This window comes from Elaeis guineensis, chromosome 15 (assembly GCF_000442705.2).
Source record: "Elaeis guineensis isolate ETL-2024a chromosome 15, EG11, whole genome shotgun sequence".
NCBI classification, from domain to species: Eukaryota; Viridiplantae; Streptophyta; class Magnoliopsida; order Arecales; family Arecaceae; genus Elaeis; species Elaeis guineensis.
In genome coordinates, this window is record NC_026007.2 from 33198479 (window position 1) to 33223568 (window position 25090).

The window sequence follows — 25090 nt, forward strand, 5'->3', positions numbered from 1 at the left end:
ATTGATTATTTAGGATGCTAAATAACATAATATTATATTTAGATTCGTATCACATGCGATCAAAGATGTATCGAAATGATACAAATATTAATGAATATCACTAAATATCAATTTGGACTTTAAAACATTAAATAATCCATAAAAACTTGATTGGATACCCTCTCCAAAAAAAAGAAAAAAGCAAAAAAAAAATTGGCATGCCAGTTTGGCCGGCACGCCCGTCGCACCATGTGTCCGTACGGTACCGAACCGATACAACACCGAACTAGTTGGTGACTGAAATGGTCACCGGTATCGGTTTTCAAAATCTTGAGTTCAAGGGTACAAACTTGCCAGTTGCCAACATTTAGTACTACTTCATACATTGACCAAGGTTTTATGTCCCAACAGGATAGAAGGCGTCCCGGCCATCCCATCCCGTTCCTATGAGAAAATGGGACGGAGACAGGCTTGGGACTCCGAAAACCATCCTTGCAGGGAGAGAAGAAGAAAAAGGAAAGGAAATGAAGGAAAGATGAAGAAAAAAAAATGAAAGGAAAGAAGAAAAATGAAAAAAGAAAGGAAAGGAAAAGGAAAAGAAAGAAAAAGGAAAGTGGAGAAAGAGAAAGAAAAGAAAGAAAGAAAAAATAAAAAAAAGAAAGAAAAAGAGGAGAAAGATGAAGGATATCCACTGGAATGTATGACTGGGACTATTATCAGGATGGAACGGGACAGCGGGGCATCCCGTTCCATGGAGAAACCGGAACACCTTTGCCCACAGGATTTAAAACCTTGACATTGACCGCATCTTCAAGACTTGAACATGAAGCAAAATATTAAAGCTGCTGGCCAGGGAGCCGCTGAGGCAACATTTGAAGAGCATTTCATAAGTGTGGTACAAATGCTGACAATAGCCACATATGATATAAGGATAACTATAACTTGGTTCAAAGAAAGCTTTAATCTCGTATCAAAGATATAATTCATTTGAAGTCCATACCTGCGGAGACTGTCTCTTGGATAGTTCTATTTACTAGACACTGCCGAACATGACTAGTCTGGCTGAACAAAAAAGGCCTCTTCAGAGAATATAATTATACATCCATCAAGATACCAAGTATATACCTTTTAAGGCATGCCTAAGTTAATGAAGGTCAGTGATGTTGTTGCTATACAGCCTGATGCACCACAGTGGCTCTCCCCGACATACAGATCATGTAGCGGGCAAGAAAAAAGTGATTAAACAAATGATGAATTCATGATTTATCAAGTCATTTTCATCATATGCCACTCCTTTATCTTTATTATAGAATGGCAAAAGATGTTAATATATCATTACTGTTTGAAGAAAGCGATTTCACTCAATGGCAAGAGCTAATTGGCTCTAAGAGGCCTACTTTTGGGCCTAAAGTTCTGGAAAATCCCAATGTGCAATGCACTGAAGAATGACCAACTGCCTGGTACATCAGGCATGAAAACATCTAAATTCAACTAAATTCTATGTATTCATTTGGAAAAAATTGAACAATCTAAAGGTTTAAATTATTAACTTGTTCGTAAATATGGAACTCTAATTTGGGTGTTCAAGAATATAATATATTGCATAACAGAGGAGATAATTGTCATTACCTGTATGAATGTGGAAAAGACATCATCTTCTCTGAGTTTTGAGAACTCAACTGCCCAACCATCCTCCTCAGGGAACAATTTCTTCTGTCTCTGAGCCTCAAGCAAAACAGAATCACGATATAAGAACCTCTGCCAGATCTGGCGTACATTTGCCAACATAAACTCTATTTCTGTTTCATTAATCCCCTGTGCAAATCAAGAAATAACATCAGAATACAGATGGCCTATACAATTAGCATCCACGATACTTGGCAATAAGACGAAATATTTGCCTGAAGAATTTTTATCAAGTTTGGAATATCATCCTCTTGAATTCGCACTGCAAAGCTTTTATAGTTGAGAACATTTTCATATGGAAGAAAGATTCCATCCTGCAATCAAGCTATCAATGTAACATCAAATGAATCATACTGCTTGAAAAAAGCTTAACTGAATTTTCTCAACCACACTGCATATAAACATTAAATAAGCATCTCTATGTGATCTTCAGCCAAAGTCTATATATTTGTGATATAAATGATAAAGACGACTAATTATATATGAGCTTCATAAACCCTATTCTGATAAAGAAAACAGTAAGTACTGATGAAGCCAAATGTTGACAACATAATCACAAACCTACATTTAATGGGTCAGCAAAAATGTAAAACAGATAACCTGCTAAAATTAGCTTCATCTTCCTGAACAACCACAGTGGACACTGCCGAAGCAACAAGAATATCTGACCTGGATTATCACTGGAATGCACCCTTGCTGAATGCTGTCTTCCATGCGTCCACTCCAACCATCCCCAGGCAGCACCCCACAAAACAAAGAGCTTGCCAATTCCTCAAGATACTTAGGTGAGCGTAATGGACTTACTGTTACATTGGCTGCATGCTGTCTCCCTAACTTGCCCTCCTTGTTAGGTGTAGAACCAAATTCTTCTGCCAGTTTTTGCCTGATACCCATACTATACCTGAAATCATTGTGGAAAAAGGAACAAGATACATCACTAGTTAATGAAATATGAAAGGTGATGCTTGTGTTCAGAGAAAATATAGATGCACACGTATTTTCAGGTCGTCCATGTTCATAGGCAGATCCTAAATTTCCATTGAAATAGAAGAGTGTTTTACGCTCCTTTCGTGGCCTGCACATATGGTTGATTCCAATCTCAGGTGGAAATTACCATTAGAAGCATACACATTAGGCAACCATCTTATTAAATACCTGGCCCACAGTTTTAACCATATTGCACCTGGCTCAGGCCTTTTCCATGCTGGAAGCACAAGATCCTTCTCTGGGTCAAAGCAGGGATGGTCACCTCTTCTATGGGAAGGGATAGGGTCCCAGTTGTCAGCCCAATAAGCTGTTGTTGAGTGATTATGTTTGGAATTTGTGTTCCCCCAGTGTACTAACATCATGCTATTCCAAATTTCTTTCGGAGCACAGCAAGCACCTTCATCCCATGAAAAGAACTGCCTTCAGATAGAAGCAAGACAATTAGATGCTTAGTAAAAGTAATATGCACAAGCAAGCTTCTCTGATGGCAATCATGTAGCATCTCCAAGACATACCCATATATGGTCCCTTCCAGAGGAGCGGTTCCAATACAGATACTGGTCAACTATATGATCATAAGCCTTCTTGTAGAAATCCAAAGTTACAGAACTCCTCAGACGTGAATGTTTCTGAAATTAGAATTATTTAGGAAGTTTTCACATTTTAATATCAGCTTCTTTAGATTCTTCCAACGACAGCAATTAAACATAGCAGTTAACAATAAAAAATTGTCAAGGAGCATTTCAGAAATAATGGCTATAATCTTTATACCTGTATGCCCAAATGTGGTGCATCATCCGCTCGAGTTATTAAACAGGAATCAAGAACCGGAACATAGAAATAGTCTGCTTCTTCACCATTCATTGTTCGGTATGGACTAGCCAGTATGCTCTCATAAAGTGCCATCTACACAACGGAAATAGCAATCCAGCAAAGACTCTTTTGATATAATGACACTGCAATTAAATAATGTTGATAAGCACCTGCGAGCCATACAATTGCTCAGTCCACAGTGTTCGGTTCTCATCAGTGTATATTCTGTTCACACATTCAAACTTCCAATGCCGTCCCTGCACAAAACAATGGTGTGATATACATTATCTGGAACTTCATGTCACCAACAAGAGATAGTATGAATGCCAAGGATTACCTCCAGAAGGTGACTGTTGAACTCTGGTGGCAGATCATAAACATATATAAGTGGTCTTTTTTTTTTAACAACAGCGCTAACATTTATAAGGTTGGTACCTATTGGGGCCTTGTCAGGTACATCAACTTTAGATGGTCGAAGCCATGCAGGCCACTCTTGCATAGGTGATAAGGCAGATGGGATACTGCAATCTATCCCATAATAGCCATTGTCACACTGCAAAAGCAAGCTTTTAAAGTCAAAGTATTATGATGAGAGCAATGACCAATTTATACATCACTAAAATAGCAATGTTATGAAACAGTTTTTGCATGCCATGATTAAGAATCATGTAAATAATAAAACAGAGTATACCAGTACTTAATGAAAGATTGAATACAGAAGAAATTTCATCTGTTCTCAATTTCATGATTGAAAAGTGCAAACTATTCAAAACCCAACCGAAATTCCAGTCATATACCTGACAAAATCCACCATGGCAATGTCCATGCCCAGAGCACTGGTTGAGACAACTGCAAACTGTTGGTATCTCACAGAATCGTCCCCCAAGACCATCATATTTACAGTCACATTCCTCTTTAAAGTTCACTTTGGAAGCATATGCATCCTTTGGGTCTACATTACACCATCCTCGTCTGCTACTGTTAGTTGTAAATATATTCTCAAAATCAGCCTTTGTCCAATCAGTGATCTTAGGCCCGCCAGGTTCAGATGGTAAGCTGAAATATATGAACATTTCAGATAATAACTTTTATAGAGAAATTAGAAATATCATAGTAAATACTAAAGACCATGATAACTACTTCATAAGAAAATGCTAGACATGATATCAATATAAACTTTCTTACTTTATTTTAAAGCCGCATGACTCTGCCACAGGACGATTTGGATACTTTGTTCCTGCTCCACAAAAGCACATTGCTCTAGTTGTGTCGCAATAGGCTGGACATATTGAAACAATCCACCATCCAAATGGTTTTTCTAGAGTTTCTGGATGATTGCAGCCCAGCTGCAACTTCTTGGTACATCCTTCCCCTATAAAGCCATTATATTAGCACTTCATCAACGGTTGATTATCTCAATACAGGTAACTGCAGATAGTCTTATTTCACTGCAATGATATGATTAATTTAAAATATACTGATCACTGGTAAAATAACAAAATAATAAGTACTAATTGAACCCACCCAAAGAAATCTGAAAATAATCAGTATTTAAATTGGCAGTGGTACTCTTTCCTACTTAAGAACTGAGGCTGATTAAGAAATAGGAAGTGATACCTTTTTTTTTTATTTTCTCAAAAAGCGTAATTAGTCAAACATTAAGGAACAATATCATCAGGATTGGAATCATATCATAAATCATAGAGGGGTTTGGATCAAATTGGATCACATCTCATAAGATTCTTTCTGATCTGTTTTAAATATTAAAGAAAGTGTAAAACACTGCGAAAAGCAATAACCATAATAGAGTTGTAATTTGAATGAATAATGAGTAGGAAACCATCATAAAAGAACAAAAGAAGCTCACTTTCCAACAGCCATGAGCTCATATACTCATGTACAAGAAATAAACATCACTTTTAAGAACTTAATATAGTTAAATGCTACATATAAGCCAATAGTGTATCTTCATGCAACCAAAGAAAAAAGTACATATGCGCCTAGGGGATAATGAAAGAAATGTGATCATCATCATCATCACCTTCATACTTATCAAATTTATATGCAAGCACATCCTTTTCTTTTGCTTTTTGTTGAACAAGATCTTCTTCAACATCCACTAGTTGAACCTTATGCAGCATCTTGATAATGAGTGTTTTCACATTTAAAAACAAATTAAATTTTAATTTGAATGTAATAAAAAAAGCATTTTTTGCCCCTCCAAGTGCATCAGATAGAAAGATTGTGGAAGAAAGGAATCAAATTCTTAAGAATAGCTTATGAAAAATAAAAATTTCACTCTAGGTCTTCGTAAGCAGATGTAAATGGAAACCTTTGAGATTGCTGGTCTACAGATTCAATCTGTATTGCTGGAGGCCATTTTTGTTTTGATCTTGGATTATAAGAACCTGAAATAATGCTAAGAAATAATTACAAGAACCAGCAAGCTGACTAACTGTACACCCAAAAATAGACAAGATATGTAAAGCATTGGAGATTGCTTGTCAGTTACTATAATCTGAAAGTGTAAAGGGTCCATCTGTCCATGTCAACAGATAGGTACTTAAGAATCCATAGGAAAGTGGACCTAGCAAAAATGCATCACAGAACAAGTAGTAAAGATGGAAGCTATGCTCATAACATGATGGGTAGCCCCAGAATTCAATATCCAAGATAAAAATATACAAGAGCATAGGGGTGTAATCAAGCCAAGCATGCTTGAGGCCAGGTCTCATCTAGCTTGTCTGGAAATTGTTTTTGAGCCTGAGCTGCATCACTATGCTCAGCTCATTTGTTGTGTGATGAAGCATAATTTAGTTTTGAACAAAGCTAGACATGAGCATATTTCAACCAGCTTGATGAACTTAAAGAGTTGAAACTGATTCGAGCTGGCATCAAGCTTTGAAGCTCAGTTCTGCACTTGGCTGTTCCTTTCATCATTCTTTAATTGACCAATGCTGAAAGACCAGCTGTTAATTAAATCTAATAGTTGATCCTACACTAACTTATTTAATTATTATATATACATTATATGGATACATACAAATGTGTGTGTGCATATACATATACATATATATGCATTTATACATATATACATACATGTAGTATATATATGTGTGTCTATGTATATAGATATATCTATATGCACACAAATTAATCTCTATAGATATATTATATGCATACACATATAAGAATATGTGTAGACAGATATATACATACATACATACATACATATATGTATGTATGTATGTATGTGTGCGTGTGTGCATGCGTGTGCGTGTGTGCGTGTGCGTGTGCGTGTGTGTGTGTGTCTAATGTTTATATCAAGGTATCCCATCTGGGTAGATGGCCCCATACTAGTGCCACACCGTTACTGTGTCGATACAAGGCTGGTTCGGCATACTGAGTGTCAATATGCCGAATGTTGTACACCCTAGGAACCACGTATGGGTTCCAAACTAGCATAGAACAATACACTCTAGGGCTAAGCTATTCGAATTTCTATGTCGGGGCATGCATGTATGTTTCAAAAATTTTATTTTCTAAACATCATAGCGGAATAGAAAATTAAAACTCCTTTTAATCTATATCTGTTATAGCCCAAACCCGTTTCAGCCCAGCAGATTAAAGCCCAAAACGAAAAAAAAAAAAAAAACAGGGGAATTCAAAATCGGGAAGAAGACTCCCGATGGGAGTCTCCTTCTCCGGCGAAATCCGGACGGAATCAGGACTCCTAGGACCCCTCGGAGTCCTAGGGTCCTCTATAAGTAGACCCCTCCCCCTTGAGACCGAAGAACGGCCTCCTCCCTCTCTCTTTCTCTCCGTTTTTCCCGAAGAAGAGCCGCGGACACCGTTGTGAATTCCGTCGTGATTGCCCGCCGACGAAGTCCCAAGAGGCCGAGGTAAGTTCTTCTCTTTTTCCCCTCTTCCTTCCTCTTTCCCCCGTGCATTGTGCGCGGTGGCCGGCGATGAACGTCGCCGATTTTTGGATCGGGAAAGACCCCTGTTTTTGGGCTTATTTTTCTTGAAATCTCCGGCGCCGGCGATCGGAATTGATCGCCGGCCCTGTTTCCTCCGTGACTGGGGGAGATGGCCCGTCGGCCGCCGGCCTCCGCCGTGGCAGCCACGGCCCGAACGGCCGATTGAGGCCTGAGGACAAGAGTCCTCTGTTCTGGCGCGGGAAGAAGAAGAAGAAGAAAAAAAAAAAAGAAAAAAAAAGAAGAAAAGAAGAAAAAGAAGAAAAAGAAAAGAAAAAGAAGAAAAAAGAAAAAAAAAAAAGGGCTGAGAGAGAGAAACTCTCTTTGCTCTCTCTCTCTCTCTTTCTCTCTCTAGATCATAGGATTTATGGAATTAATTTATTAAAAAAAAAAAATTAGCAATAAAAATAAAAATAAAATTAGGGTGTCCATGGGTTAATTCGAAAATCGGGATGCTGTCGACGAATTGATCCTAGTGGAGACATTAGATTTTAATAATTTAGTTATTTTTAATTTGATGAAAATTTGATTTAAAATATGATATTTGACGTATCAGGTTCTGAGAAGGATTTTCGAGATCCCTAGAATTTTTAGTTTGGACTTTCTTTTGAGGTAAGTAGTGTTTACTTTTACTGAATTTATCTGGTAAATTATGAATTAAATAAATTTATGCATGCTTACGATTGTAATTATTTATTGAAAGTTAATTGTAGAAAATTATTTATGATTGAAGTTATTTATGGAGCAATTATTATGATGATATATGATCTCAAAGAATATTATAATTGATTTGACTCGAATATCAATTAATTTTATTATTCTTGAAAATAATATATGAATTGGAAGACAATATGAAATTGACAACCTGACTGTGTTGAGGACCCCGCCAATGGAGGCATATACGTTGGCAATTGACTGTCCTGAGGATTTACGTCGCCAGTAAGACCAGCGACATGTCGCCAGATAGACCAGCGACAAAACCGCCAGTTAGACCAGCGGTTCCAAAGGACTTGGCTGCCAGATGATTCGCAGCCCACCGCAAGCAGATACGCGGTATTATGACCCTGCCACAGGGATAATGTGGTCATAGTCATGGTTGGTAAGAAGAATTTAAGAAATTGATGAAATTAAGAAGAAAAGCATAATTGGAAATTATGATGAATTGACTTCTAAATATGATTGACAGTATGAATATGATTTCATGAAATTACATATTGAATTGTTATGCATAGTATTATTTGCTTGATTATTCAGTTAAAGGTATACAATGCTTACTGGGCTATTTAGCTCATGATAAGTTTTATGTTTTTCTTACAGATCCAGAAAATTAGCATGATGCGGGATTTCGGTTGGGAGAGCGATTAGAGATGGAGTTAACTCATTGATTTAGGATTTTCTCAGAATTGATTCAAGACCTTTAGTTTTGCTTTTAGTATTGACATTGTCAGACAGTTACTTTCTTTTGAACACTTAGTTTTGATTTGTTATTTGAACCAAGGTTTGATTATTGAATGAAGAAAATTTTATTTAACTGTTTGTGAAGATATCATGATGAGATGCCTTGCATGCTTATGGAAAAAGTATTCTATAAGTATGCGGCGGTTGCCATGACCCTCGATTCAAATCTCGGGTCGGGGGCGTGACAATTAATATGGTATCAGAGCATAAGTAGATAGATAGAGACATGTAGAATAAAGTGAGTGATGGGTAGACATTAGGAAATTGAAAGGTTAAGTTATGAAAATTATGATTTGACTTGTCACAAGTTATAACCTTATTAAGGATAAGTTATTATCTCAAATCTAACATAGGTCAATATGCCTCCGCGACGAGCGAGGAATACTCAAGGAACGGTAGGAGGGATATCAAATCCACTTGGCGATAATACTCCCCAATTAAACAGCGGTACAACTCAGCAGGAGGGAATCCATGATCCTACCAGAAATACTCCGACAGCACAGGAGCCGAACATGACTCAATTAATGCAAACTCTGATCGGAGTAGTTCAAACACAACAACAGTTACTTCAACAACAACATGCACAGCCACATCAGCATTTTCCACCGGCACCTGGACATGGAGAACATCCGATGCAGAGAAACAATATCGTCGAATTTAAGAAGCTAGCTCCTCCAACCTTCAAAGGGACCATCGAGCCACAAGAAGCAGATAACTGGATTATGGAAATGGAGAAGGCCTTCGCCGTGCAAGAATGCCAAGATGAAGAGAAGATCCGCTATACAGCATATCTGTTACAAGGCGAGGCATACAACTGGTGGCGTATACTGGAACAAAAATATGAGCACGATGGGATACCACTCACTTGGGAGAGATTTCGAGATGAATTCTTTGACAAGTATTTCTCCCGAAGTGTCAGAATACAGAAAGAACAGGAGTTCATTCACCTGAGACAGGGTAACAGATCCGTTGCAGAATATGAAGCCAAATTCACGGAGTTAGCCAAATTTGTTCCGAGACTAGTTGAGATTGAGCAAGACAGAGTACACAAATTTGAAATGAGACTAAAGACAGAAATCAGGAGACAGGTTGTACCCTATGAGCTAACTACCTATGCCTCAGTTGTGAACAAAGCTCTAATAATTGAGAGAGAAGCTAATGAAGCTCATGCGGAGCGTGAACGGAATCAGAAGAAGAGAAATAGGCTTAGTGGAACTCAAGGACGAAACCAGAACAATAAGGTTCCAGCAAAGAAGCCAGCAACTGATAAGAATCGTGAGAATGAGACAGCTAAATGTTCGAGATGTGGCCGAAGAGAGCATGAGACTTCTAATTGCCCATGGAATACTGGTTCGTGTTTTAGATGTGGCCAGAAAGGACACAAGATTGCAGATTGCCCGCAGATGGACGAAAATAGATCAACACAAGCAAAGGACGGAGGTCAAAGGCCGAAAGCTCAAGGAAGAATCTATGCCCTCACACAACAAGATGCTCAGGCCTCCAATGCTGTGGTGACAGGTACCATTCCTGTATCTGGTATTCATGCTTCAGTTCTGTTTGATTCTGGTGCTACACACTCCTTTATATCCACTACTTTTATTAGACAGCATGATATAGGTTGTGAACCCATGGAAACCAAATTATATGTTGAGACACCAGTAGGTGGTATTTTGAGTACCGAAAGTGTGTGCAAGTCCTGTAGTATTAAGATAGGAGAAAGAGAATTACCGACAGATTTGGTGGTCCTGGATATGCATGATTTCGATGTCATTCTAGGAATGGATTGGCTGGCTACATATCATGCCTCTGTGGATTGTCATGGAAAGAGAGTGAATTTTCACATACCGGGAGAATTAACTTTTAGTTTTGATGGAAGTACAGGAACCACCCCTCCACGTATTATTTCACCTGAACAAGCTAGACAGATGATAAGAAAGGGATGTAGAGGTTACCTAGTATCAATAAAGAATAAAGAACATGATGAATTGAAGTTACAGGATATTCCTATCGTAAATGAATTTTCGGATGTATTCATTGATGATTTAGTCGGACTACCCCCAGATAGAGAACTTGAATTTACTATTGAGTTGGCACCTAATACCAATCCGATTTCTAAAGCTCCTTACAGAATGGCCCCTATGGAATTAAAGGAGTTAAAAGATCAATTACAAGATTTATTGGATAAAGGTTTTATAAGGCCTAGTGTATCTCCTTGGGGAGCTCCAGTCTTATTTGTGAAGAAGAAAGATGGTAGTATGAGACTCTGTATCGACTATAGAGAATTGAATAAAAATACTATCAGAAATAAGTATCCTCTACCTCGAATTGATGATTTGTTTGATCAGCTGCAAGGTGCACAAGTCTTTTCTAAAATTGATCTTCGTTCAGGGTATCATCAGTTAAAAATTAAAACAGAGGACATACCAAAGACGGCATTTAGAACTCGTTATGGGCATTATGAATTTTTAGTGATGCCTTTTGGGTTAACCAATGCTCCAGCAGCCTTTATGGATTTAATGAACAGAATATTCAGATCTTATCTTGATAAATTTGTTGTCGTATTTATTGACGATATCTTGATATATTCAAGTAGTAAATTGGAGCATGAAGAACATTTACGGTATGTACTACAAATATTGAGGAAAGAAAAACTTTATGCCAAATTTAAGAAATGTGAATTTTGGTTGGACAAAATAGCCTTTTTAGGACACATCGTATCTAAAGATGGAATTTCTGTGGATCCAGCAAAAGTGGAAGCTGTGATGCAGTGGAACAGACCTACAAATATTTCTGAGATTCGAAGTTTTCTGGGAATGGCAGGATATTACAGACGATTTATAGAAGGATTTTCTCGCATAGCTGCACCTTTGACTCGTCTTACTCAAAAAGGGGTTAAATTCGAGTGGTCTGAAGATTGTGAACAGAGTTTCCAAGAATTAAAACAACGATTAGTGTCAGCCCCTATCCTTACTATACCAACAGGAGATGAAGGTTTTACAATATATAGTGATGCATCTAAAAAGGGACTCGGATGTGTATTGATGCAACATGGTAAGGTAGTAGCCTATGCCTCAAGACAATTGAAACCATATGAACAGAATTATCCGACACATGATTTAGAATTAGCTGCAGTGATTTTTGCCCTAAAAATTTGGATACATCATTTATACGGTGTGCGGTGTGAAGTGTTTACAGATCATAAGAGTTTGAAGTACATTTTTACACAGAAAGAATTAAACATGAGACAGAGAAGGTGGTTAGAACTATTAAAGGATTATGATTTAAACAATCAATTATCATCCGAGAAAAGCTAATGTTGTTGCTGATGCCCTTAGTAGAAAATCTGTGGGAAATATGGCAGTTTTAATCACACACCAAAGTCAATTGTTAAAGGATATAAGAAAATTGGAATTAGACATCCGAATATATGACTCAACAGTACGGTTAGCCAACTTGAGGGTTCAGCCAGCACTCATTGAAAGAATTTCAGTTGCCCAGAATGATGATCCACAACTAATAAAAATAAGAAATTCAGTGGAAGCTGGTGTTCAATCTGAATTCAAGATACATGAAGACGGTTCGTTAAGGTTCGAAAACAGGATTTGCGTACCCAATGTTTCAGCACTCAAGTATGAAATACTTCAGGAAGCACATCAGACCGGTTATACAGTTCATCCGGGAGGTACCAAGATGTATAGAGACTTAAAAGAAATATACTGGTGGAATAATATGAAGAGAGAGATCACTCAATTCGTGGCTCAATGTTTGGTGTGTCAACAAGTTAAAGCTGAACATCAGAGACCGACGGGACTACTTCAACCTCTCGATATTCCAGTTTGGAAGTGGGAACATATCACTATGGATTTTGTAACCGGACTACCGAAGACTCCCAGTAAAAATGATGCAGCCTGGGTGATTGTGGACCGATTGACAAAGTCTGCACACTTTCTTCCAATTAGAGTTGGATTTACTTTGGAACGACTAGCAAAGTTATATATGAAAGAAATTGTAAGATTACATGGAATTCCAGTGACCATCGTATCGGATCGAGACACCAGATTTGTATCACAGTTCTGGAAGAGCTTACACAAGGCATTAGGAACAAAATTGAACTTCAGTACAGCTTTTCATCCACAGACTGATGGTCAGTCAGAGAGAACTATTCAGATCTTAGAAGATATGTTGAGAACCTGTATTTTGGATATGAAAAATTCATGGGATGAGCATCTACCTTTGATTGAGTTCGCTTACAATAACAGTTATCAGGCTAGCATTGGTATGGCACCTTACGAAGCTTTATATGGTAGAAGATGTCGATCACCGATTCACTGGGATGATGTCGGTGAGCGAAGAATATTGGGTCCCGAACTTGTTCAACAAGCAGTTGAGAAGATTCAATTAATTAAAGATCGACATCGGGCAGCACAAAGTAGACAGAAAAGCTATGCAGACAACAGGAGACGGAAATCAGAATTTCAAGTCGGTGACCATATCTTTCTCAAAGTATCTCCTTCAAAAGGAATCTCAAGATTTGGCATTCGTGGCAAATTGAATCCCAGATATGTGGGTCCGTTTGAGATTTTGGAAAGAATTGGTGAGGTGGCTTATCGACTTGCCTTACCCCCTTCACTTGCAGGAGTACATAATGTTTTTCATGTTTCTATGTTAAAGAAATATTTACCAGATCCAAGTCACATCGTGGAACTTGAACCAGTACAAGCCAGGAAGGATCTAACATATGAAGAATACCCGATACGGATCGTAGACCGTAAAGAACAGGTGCTGAGACGTCGCAACATTCCTTATGTCAAGGTACAGTGGAGTCGACATTCAGAAAGAGAAGCTACTTGGGAGCTAGAGGAAGAAATGAAGCAAAAATATCCCCAGCTCTTCGAGACTACAGGTATGAAAAATTTCGAGGACGAAATTTCTTTTTAGGGGTGAAGAATGTTGTAGCCCAAACCCGTTTCAGCCCAGCAGATTAAAGCCCAAAACGAAAAAAAAAAAAAAAACAGGGGAATTCAAAATCGGGAAGAAGACTCCCGATGGGAGTCTCCTTCTCCGGCGAAATCCGGACGGAATCAGGACTCCTAGGACCCCTCGGAGTCCTAGGGTCCTCTATAAGTAGACCCCTCCCCCTTGAGACCGAAGAACGGCCTCCTCCCTCTCTCTTTCTCTCCGTTTTTCCCGAAGAAGAGCCGCGGACACCGTTGTGAATTCCGTCGTGATTGCCCGCCGACGAAGTCCCAAGAGGCCGAGGTAAGTTCTTCTCTTTTTCCCCTCTTCCTTCCTCTTTCCCTCGTGCGTTGTGCGCGGTGGCCGGCGATGAACGTCGCCGATTTTTGGGTCGGGAAAGACCCCTGTTTTTGGGCTTATTTTTCTTAAAATCTCCGGCGCCGGCGATCGGAATTGACCGCCGGCCCTGTTTCCTCCGTGACCGGGGGAGATGGCCCGTCGGCCGCCGGCCTCCGCCGTGGCAGCCACGGCCCGAACGGCCGATTGAGGCCTGAGGACAAGAGTCCTCTGTTCCGGCGCGGGAAGAAGAAGAAGAAGAAAAAAAAAAAAAAAGAAAAAAAAAAGAAGAAAAGAAGAAAAAGAAGAAAAAGAAGAAAAAAGAAAAAAGAAAAGAAAAAGAAGAAAAAAGAAAAAAAAAAGGGCTGAGAGAGAGAAACTCTCTTTGCTCTCTCTCTCTCTCTCTTTCTCTCTCTAGATCATAGGATTTATGGAATTAATTTATTAAAAAAAAAAAATTTAGCAATAAAAATAAAAATAAAATTAGGGTGTCCATGGGTTAATTCGAAAATCGGGATGCTGTCGACGAATTGATCCTAGTGGAGACATTAGATTTTAATAATTTAGTTATTTTTAATTTGATGAAAATTTGATTTAAAATATGATATTTGACGTATCAGGTTCTGAGAAGGATTTTCGAGATCCCTAGAATTTTTAGTTTGGACTTTCTTTTGAGGTAAGTAGTGTTTACTTTTACTGAATTTATCTGGTAAATTATGAATTAAATAAATTTATGCATGCTTACGATTGTAATTATTTATTGAAATAATTGTTGAAAATTATTTATGATGAAAGTTAATTGTAGAAAATTATTTATGATTGAAGTTATTTGTGGAGCAATTATTATGATGATATATGATCTCAAAGAATATTATAATTGATTTGACTCGAATATCAATTAATTTTATTATTCTTGAAAATAATATATGAATTGGAAGACAATATGAAATTGACAACCTGACTGTGTTGAGGACCCCGCCAATGGGGGCATATACGTTGGCAATTGACTGTCCTGAGGATTTACGTCGCCAGTAAGACCAGCGACATGTCGCCAGATAGACCAGCGACAAAACTGCCAGTTAGACCAGCGGTTCCAAAGGACTTGGCTGCCAGATGATTCGCAGCCCACCGCAAGCAGATACGCGGTATTATGACCCTGCCACAGGGATAATGTGGTCATAGTCATGGTTGGTAAGAAGAATTTAAGAAATTAATGAAATTAAGAAGAAAAGCATAATTGGAAATTATGATGAATTGACTTCTAAATATGATTGACAGTATGAATATGATTTCATGAAATTACATATTGAATTGTTATGCATAGTATTATTTGCTTGATTATTCAGTTAAAGGTATACACTGCTTACTGGGCTATTTAACTCATGATAAGTTTTATGTTTTTCTTACAGATCCAGAAAATTAGCATGATGCGGGATTTCGGTTGGGAGAGCGATTAGAGATGGAGTTAACTCATTGATTTAGGATTTTCTCAGAATTGATTCAAGATCTTTAGTTTTGCTTTTAGTATTGACATTGTCAGACAGTTACTTTCTTTTGAACACTTAGTTTTGATTTGTTATTTGAACCAAGGTTTGATTATTGAATGAAGAAAAATTTATTTAACTGTTTGTGAAGATATCATGATGAGATGCCTTGCATGCTTATGGAAAAAGTATTCTATAAGTATGCGGCGGTTGCCATGACCCTCGATTCAAATCTCGGATCGGGGGCGTGACAATATCATGCATGCATAAAATATAAACCACAAGGATCTACTTCATATGCTGAAATTGAACATATGCTGAAATTTAACATGAAATCGAATCACATATCTGTTTCGCAATTCCTTTCTTCAATTCTGGATCTGGAAGAGAAGAGGCTTTCTCTTAGCCGCGCAAGTGCCCGGCCTCTATGGGTATCCACTCAGGATCAGTCTGGAACAGCCCTCTTCAAATTGATTTTTTTTCTCCAAAAAAAATCAGCCTACGAATCTGAACGAAACCTAGATCGCGATCAACTCTTTGATCCTTTCCTTGATCTTCTTCTTCTCTTCTCTTGCTTTTCTTCCCTTGATTATGCTGCTACCATGGACTAGAAACTAGCCCACAAGAGGATGCCCAATAGCCTTTGGACGTGGAGGAAGAAGGGACGCCCAACACTTGGGCGTTGATGCTCCAAGGGAGAAGAGAGGGAGAGGAGAAGAGAGGGGGCGTGGAGCTCTCTAAAAGAGGGCATGGGCTGCTGATTGAAGTGTCTAAAGATTTTAGGGAAGGTCTCTTTAAATAGGTATAAGGTTTGAATCCTATTCAAAACCAAATAACCACTTAATACAAGTCCTACTTGCATTAAGTTTCCTAATAACTTAAGTTATTCAACTTTCTTTATGAAACCTATTAGGCGCCAACAATTGGAGCCATTGCACCAACAAAATCACACCCCTTTTTGCACCCAAGGGACACCCCATCAAGAATCCATAAGCCCTCTAAAGGTGGGACATGCCCAACTTGATCAAATCAAGTGGCGCCCCATCAAAACTATCAAGGAAATAAATTAAGAACTTGCATCCTTAATTCATTTGATCCAAAACCTTAGGCACCCAACAATTGGAGCCCAATGAATCTAATTCATTTAGGTTATTAGCAGGTAATTTAGTTTGAATAAATCTTATCAAATAAAAAATTCAAACATAAAGAGGATATTGGATCCAACCATGTGCTAGCAAAATTACCTTGAACCCGATAGGATTTCTCTAAACCTAATTGATACTTCATAAGCCCAATTGCTTATTCCAGATCTAATCTCTTTGTTGTGTGACCCCATAAGTTCAATTCTATCTGGTAGTGAGATATACAATGATCTCTATCAAAGTATCATTGAAACTCTTTTCAATGGGTCAGAATAATTTCACTCTAACTCATCAAGGATTGTCGATCCAGAACAACCCTAGTGAACTCTCATAATCCATCAGTGACACCTAACAGTATGTAGTGGTAACACAATAGAACCGAAAAGAATCTCAAGATGTAGTTAACGTGTGATTCAGTCCCTCTATCGTGAGTCCCGACTAGATGGTAGGTCATGGATAAATCGTCAAACCTCATCATCAGTCATATGATAAATTCGATCAGCTCAAGTCCAAATATAATCCTTATGAAAACTCTTTTCTATCAATCACACTACTGTGGCCACAGACTCTCGGACTTAGCCTCTGAAATCTCATAGGACTACTTCTTTCTATCAAGATCGATAGATCCCATCTTGATATGCACCCTACTCCTACAGTGGACTAACTGTCGCCAACATCCACTACAAGAGCTCATTGAGACTATGTTTATGTGTCAGTCAAACTTTAACAGCCTCACTACGAGCAGTCGTACCATCTCAGATCAAATGACCATTCACACAACTACAGCATCGAGACAATCACTGACGATCAAGTAGAAATCCAAGTGATCTCTCGTATGGTCACGCTCGGTACTAGTTGTTTTCTAACAACTATCCGTACTTGTCGCTCCATGTCTCTACACTGTAAATCAGAGATTTATCTACCCTGAAAGAAGCGATCTTGTGCGCCAGTCTATTCGAATCGATCACCGTCCTCGTGATGATACTATGATCGGAAGCATTTATAAATTAAATACATGTCTCTAATTCTCAATACATTGAAAATATGTATCAAAAAGTTAATTCCATAGACGATTCAAGGACACATCACACTTGAATGAAAAATAAACTTATCCTTTTATTGGTCAAATCAATGTATAAAGTACAAAATTATGCCCTAACTATATTACAATGTGTTAGCCATATTGACTTGTAGGACATACATCTAACAATCTTCCACTTAGTCTAAAACCAATTGGCCACTAATCTAAGTCCCATCTTCTCAAAGTGGACTTTCATTTTATACTGGTTCAATTACTTTGTCAGTGGATCTGCCACGTTGTCCGCGGAGTCTACTCTTCGCACCTCGACATATTTCTTTTCGAGGTAGTCGCGTATGATATGATATCATCACTCGATGTGCTTTGATTTCTGATGAGAATTCGGCTCCTTAGCAAGTGCTATGACTCCATTGTTGTCACAATAAAGTGGTATAGCATCCGATGTCACAATCTCAAGTTCCGCGACGAACTTCTTGAACCAGAAGCCTTCTTTTGCAGCATCCGAAATAGCGACATACTCAGCCTCTGTGATCGAATCCGTTATGATGGATTGTTTGGAACTCTTCTAGCTAACTGCGCCACCATTACAAACGAACACATATCCTGACATAGATTTTCTATCATCAGGATTAGACATGAAGTCTGAATCAGTATACCCCTCGACTCGTAACTCAGAACCTCCTCCAAAGATCAAGCACAAATCTTTAGTCCTTTTCAAGTACTTAAGGATGTTTTTCACCGCTATCCAGTGCTCCTCGTCTGGATTCAACTGATACCTACTCGTGACACTCACAGTAAGAGCAATATCAAGTCGAGTATATAGTATGGCATACATGAGACTCCTTATGGCTGAGATATAAAGAATCCTACTCATGCACTGAACTTCCTCAGATGTGGTCGAACACATCGTCTTGAAAAGATTAATACCATGCCTAAGAGGTAAAAATCCTCTTTTAGAATTTTTCATGCTGAACCTCTTCAGCACCTTCTCTATGTACAACTTTTGTGACAAGCCTAGTATCCTTTTAGATCTATCCCTATAGACCTTTATTCCAAGAATATAGGATGTTTTTCCTAGGTCTTTCATGGAGAATTTCTTGAACAACCATCTTTTAACCATGATCAACATGGGAATATCATTCCCAATGAGGAGAGTATCATCCACGTACAATACGAGGAATGTTATTGTGCTCCCACTGATCCTTTTGTATGCACATGGTTCTTTTTCATTTTTGATGAAATCAAACGATTTGATCGCATCATCAAAACAATAATTCCAACTCTGAGAAGCTTGCTTTAATCCATATATGGACTTTTGCAGTTTGCAGACTGTGATCACCATTATCAGACGTGAAATCCAAAGGCTACTCCATATAGATATCTTCCTCAAGATATTCATTCAGAAAAGCAGTTTTCACATCCATCTGTCAGATTTCATAATCATAATAAGCAGCAACAGCAAACAGAGTGCGGATGAATTTCAGCATGGCTATAGACGAAAAGATTTCTTGATAGTCAATGCCCTCATGCTGGCTATAACCTTTCGCCACAAGCCTAGCTTTATAAGTCTCTACCTTACCATCAGCACCTATTTTCTTTTTATAGATCCATTTACATTCAATGGGTACTATATTCTCAGGTGGATCTACTAAGGTCCATACTTGGTTCAAGTACATTGAGTCAATTTCTGATTTCATTGCATCTAATCATTTCTCGAAATCGATGTCAGACATCACTTCATCAAAGGTATGAGGATCATCACCATGACTCTTATCTCCCATAAGGAACATTTTCTTTATTTCCTCCGTAAGCATACCCATGTACCTTTCAGGAGGTCGGGAGACCCTGCTAGATCTATGAGGTGGTAGAGGCACGTCAACTACTGGCTCATGAATAATGAGTTCCTGAGGATCTATAGCTCTTTGCTTTTCAGAGATATTCTCTTCGAGCTCAACCTCCTACTGCCACCATCCTAAATAAACTATTTTTCTAGGAATATGGCATTCTGACTCACAATCACATTATGATCTTGTAGAAAGTAGAAGTAGTATCTCATAAATTTTTTTGGATACCCTGTAAAACGAGCTATTACAGATCTATCATCTAGTTTATCAGCCATCTGTCTCTTGACATAGGCCGGACATCCTCAAGTCTTAAAATAACCTAGACTCGACTTCTCATCGTAGCATATCTCATACGGTGTGGTAGGAACGGACTTCGATGGAACCCTATTCAACAGATGAATGGCAGTTAATAAGATATGTCCCCAAAGATATAAAGGTAGATCAGTGAAGCTCATCATGGACCTGACCATCTCTAATAGGGTCCTATTCCTCCTTTCAGATATCCTATTGAGTTAAGGTGTTCCGAAAGGAGTCCATTGAGAGACTATGCTGTTGTCTTTAAGATATCTCAAAAATTCCCGACTAAAGCATTCACCTCCTCAATCAGATCAAAGAACCTTAATGGATTTGCCTATTTGTTTTTCTACTTCATTTCTGAATTCTTTAAACCTTTGAAAAGCTTCAGACTTGTGTTTCATCAGATACACATACCCATACCTAGACAGATCATCAGTAAAGATAATAAAGTAGCTGTAACCACCTCTGGCCTGCACATCAAATGGCCCACATACATCGGTGTCTCCCAAGGCAAGTAACTCAATGGCCCTTTTTTCATGTCCTACAAAGGGTAACTTGGTCATTTTTTCTCGAAGACAAAATTCACAAGCTGGATACGACTCTAGTTTAAGAGACCCAAGGATCCCATCCCTTTTCAATTTGTTTATCCTGTCCTCTCTAATATGGCCTAGTCTATAATGCCACAAGTACTTCTGGTTAATTTAATTTTTGGATCTCCTTTGACCTACGGCACTCACTATTTGTTCGTTTAAATTCACATTCGCATCAATATGCAAGTGATATAAAATGTCAATTAAAAGCCCTCATGCATCCAATTTATTTCGTAAATAAATGAAACAAAAGTCTTCATTGAAATTAATTTCAAAACCTTCCTGTGCTAGCATAGATACAGAAATCACATTCTGACTAGCTAGCACAGACACGGAAATCAAATTCTGACTAGTTACAGGAACAAAATAACAGTCATTTAAATCTAATCTAAAATTAGACGGTAATCGAAGAGAATAAATGCCAACGGCTTCTGCATCAACTTTTGCTTCATTGCCTATCCGAAGGATCATGTTACCTTTCCTCAACCTCCACTTTCTATTAGACCCTGCATTGAGATACATATATGAGTACTCAAACCAGAGTCTAATACCCAACTAGAAGTAGAAGAAACCGTAAGATTAGATTCAATTACGAGCATACCTTCCGAAGGTTTATCATCTTTTCTGATCTTTAGGCTCTCCAGCTAGAGTGGACAGTTCCTCCTCCAATGGCCTTCAGCATCACAGTGAAAATATTTTTCCTTTGCTTCGGCCTTCTTAGGAGCATCCTTCTTTGGCTTGCTCTCTTTCTTCTGCTTCTTAGCGGATTTAGTCTTCTTCTTCCTAGTAGACTTTCTCTTGGAAGAAGTCTGCTCCACAGCGAGAACAGTGCCCCTTGAACTCTTCAAGGTTCTTTCCGTAGTAATCAACATGTTGACCAGTTTAGGTATAGTGCAATCGAGTTTGTTCATATGAAAATTTACAATAAATTGACTATATGAACTCGTAAGGGATCGAAAGATCAAATTCATCTGCAATTTCTTTTACATATCAAGCCCGAGCTTTTCAAGCTCCTCAATATCCTTGATCACTATCATATAGTGCTCATAGACTGATTGTCCTCCGCGCATCTTCAAATTGAAGAGTCTCTTGGACACTTCGAAGCGTGTAGTACGGCTCTGCTCACCATATAACTCTTGCAGATAAGTTATCATAGTCCTAACAATGGGCATATGCTCATACTGGCTTTGCAACTCATTTGACATAGATGCCAGTACTTAGCACTTGATCCGACTGTCTTCATTCGTCCACTTTTCAAAAATAGCTCTTTGCTCAACAGTAGGACAGTTTGATAACACTATGGATTTCTGGTCGAGTATATGACCTAATTTTTCTGAGGTTAGGACAATCTTGAGGTTTCTGAGCCAGTCTTTATAATTAATTCCGATCAAACGATTGGTTTCAAGGATGCGGACTAGAAGATTTGAGGCTGACATTATTTAACTGCGAGAGTAGAGATTCAAGTTAGATTTTTGTACTTTAATGTTATATTTGCTTCTAGAGACTTTAAGATGCAAACAATGACCTTCATTAATTTTTCGGATCTCTCCACTCCCCGAATGGGAAATGAAAACCCTAACGCGACAAAAAGATTTCGAGTGAGTGCTACGGTCCCATCGATGCCATGCACCTCACCTAACAGTTATTGGTAACATGCACACCGATGCGTGAACAATTCTTTGCCCAGATGCTTCTCTAAGTATGTTGCAGTGACTTGATCTCTAAGTCATGTAGGCTCACCTAACAGTTATTGACCACACTTCTTAGTTAAGTCCGACCCACCGTTCACAAGCAGGTGCAAGACCGTCATTAGATCCCTCACCTAATAGTTATTGGGCCCAACCCCATTCTTATCCTGGAGCAACTCTTTGCTAATAGAGTGGTTGCGTGTTTTCGGTGCAACTGAACCACTGTAACCAGCCGAGAACAATCAACACCAGTAGTACGTCCGTACATCTACAATGGTGGAAGACCTATAGACTTAATATTTGTGGGGAGGTTTAGGTTTAGATCTCATCTAATCAGTCATCATATGACCGATCTAATTGGCATGGGCTAAACCAAAAACACCAAGCAACCCAATTGAAGACTCGATTTTCCAAATTGGCCAGATAAGTGAAGATCGGTAGGGTCCCCCTGTTGCTTTCCTTAGACACCAATAAATTGGTCAGGTTAGCTAACGAAATCAATTAAATAACCACGTCTCAATTACTTTCTTTAGACACCAATAGGTTAATTAGTCCAAATAGAATAACTCAAGCAAATTAAGCTCAAACCATCGAGTCAAATTAGGTTCTTAGGTTAATCGATTCTACATATAGGATTCAATCGATTTGATCAACAATAATTGTATGATCATTTAACTTAATTAATTTAATCCTAATCAACACTTGACTCGATTTAATCAATTACTTAATCGAATTAGACCCATAATGTTCAAATCATAAACCTTAGATGCAATCCAATTACATGATCTAATTTTTTATTTTTTCATAACCAAAATCTTCATGTACAAACACAAATTTCAGATTCCAAAACTGAATTTCAGATCTAAATTCTTTACATGAAAGCTAAGTTTTAAATCATGAAATAATTTTCAGATTTAACATACAAACATATATCTCATATATGTATGTAAAATTCAGATCTAAACAAAATTCCGATCAACACATGTATCATATATCTCATATACAAATCATGAATCAGATTGAAAAGAATTTTGTGACCTAAGCATGCAATCATATATCTCATACATGAATTATGAATTAGATCAAATAAAATTTTAGGTTTATGCATGCATCTACATATGAACATGAAATAGAAACCGTTCTAGATCAAAATTCAGATCTATGCATGCTTTAACATATCAATTATATGTTCTAAAATCAAACCTAAAATAAAATTTCAGATTCAAATATAAATCTATACATCTCATGTATCAAGAAAAAATCAGATTTTGAAATTCTTTTCAAAATATGTATGTCAATTTCATGCATATAAAACCCGTGGCTCTGATACCACTGTTGGAATTTCTATGTCGAGATATGCATGTATGTTTCAAAAATTTTATTTTCTAAACATCGCAACAGAATAGAAGATTAAAACGCCTTTTAATCTATATCATGCATGCATAAAACATAAACCATAAGGATCTACTTCATATGCTGAAATTGAACATATGCTGAAATTTAATATGTGATCGAATCACATACTTATTTCACAATTCCTTTCTTCAAATCTGGATCTGGAAGAAAAAGACTTTCTCTTAGCCGTGCAAGTGTCCGACCTCTACGGATATCCACTCAAGATCAACCTGGAACAGCCCTCTTAAAATTGATTTTTCTTCTCCAAAAAAAATCAGCCTGTGAATCTGAACGAAGCCTGAATCGCGATCAACTCTTTGATCCTTTCCTTAATCTTCTTCTTCTCTTACTTTTCTTCCCTTGATTATGCTGCTACCATGGACTAGGAACCAGCACACAAGAGGATGCCCAACAACCTTCGAACATGGAGGAAGAAGGGACACCCAACACTTACACGTTGATGCTCCAAGGGAGAAGAGAGGGGGTGTAGAGCTCTCTAAGAGGGGGCGTGGGCTACTGGTTGAAGTGCCTAAGGACCTTAGGGGAGGTCTCTTTAAATAGGCATAAGATTTGAATCCTATTCAAAACCAAATAAGCACTTAATACAAGTCATACTTGCATTAGGTTTCCTAATAACTTAAGTTATTCAACTTCCTTTAAGAAACCTATTAGGCACCAACAATTGGAGCCCTTGCACCCACAAATCACACCCTTTTTTGCACTCAAGGGACGCCCCATCAAAGATCCATAAGCCCTCTAAAGGTGGGACATGCCCAACTTGATCAAATCAAGTGGCGCCCCATCAAAACTATCAAAAAAATAAATTAAGGACTTGCACCCTTAATTTATTTGATCCAAAATCTTAGGCACCCAACAATTGAAGCTCAATGAATCTAATTCATTTAGGTTATTAGCAAGTAATTTAGTTTGAATGAATCTTATCAAATAAGAAATTCAAACATAAAGAGGATATTGGGTCCAACCATCTGCTAGCAAGATTATCTTGAACCCAATAGGATTTCTTTAAACCCAATTGAGAACTTCATAAATCCAATTGCTTATTCCAGGTCTAATCTCTTTGTTGTGTGACCCCATAGGTTTAATTCTATCTAGTAGTGAGATATACAATAATCTCTATCAAAGTATCATTGAAACTCTTTTCAATGAATCGAAACAATTTCACTCTAACTCATCAAGGATTGTCAATCCAAAACAACCCTAATGAGCTCTCACAATCCATCAGTAATACTTAGCAGTATGTAATGGCAATCTAGTAAAATCGAAAAGAACCTCAAGATGTAGTTAACTTATAATTCAATCCCTCTATCGTGAGTCCCGACTAGATGGCAGGTCATGGATAAATCGTCAAACCTCATCATCAGTCATATGATAAATTCGATCAGCTCAAGTCTAAATATG

The 25090-nt window shown here is 38.0% G+C and overlaps 1 protein-coding gene across 9 annotated transcripts in view; it reads right to left on the reverse strand.

Annotated features, from left to right (window-relative positions):
- Positions 1-25090, reverse strand: part of LOC105034232 (probable glucuronoxylan glucuronosyltransferase F8H) — a 57192-nt gene that overhangs the window by 26584 nt on the left and 5518 nt on the right. For 6 of the 9 annotated variants that reach the window (XM_019846922.3, XM_010909294.4, XM_019846921.3 and 3 more), the window contains 11 exons: positions 4651-4837; positions 4263-4521; positions 3803-4018; positions 3636-3722; positions 3424-3558; positions 3168-3281; positions 2821-3068; positions 2660-2740; positions 2335-2566; positions 1881-1979; positions 1609-1794 (listed from right to left, as the gene is read on the reverse strand). In XM_019846922.3, the coding sequence (XP_019702481.1) occupies positions 1609-1794; positions 1881-1979; positions 2335-2566; positions 2660-2740; positions 2821-3068; positions 3168-3281; positions 3424-3558; positions 3636-3722; positions 3803-4018; positions 4263-4521; positions 4651-4837 (1844 nt within the window). Of the gene's footprint in view, positions 1-1608; positions 1795-1880; positions 1991-2265; positions 2567-2659; positions 2741-2820; positions 3069-3167; positions 3282-3423; positions 3559-3635; positions 3723-3802; positions 4019-4262; positions 4522-4650; positions 4838-25090 lie in introns of those variants that run through there. The other 3 variants (XM_073249378.1, XM_019846924.3, XR_012137175.1) reach the window with 3 other exon arrangements.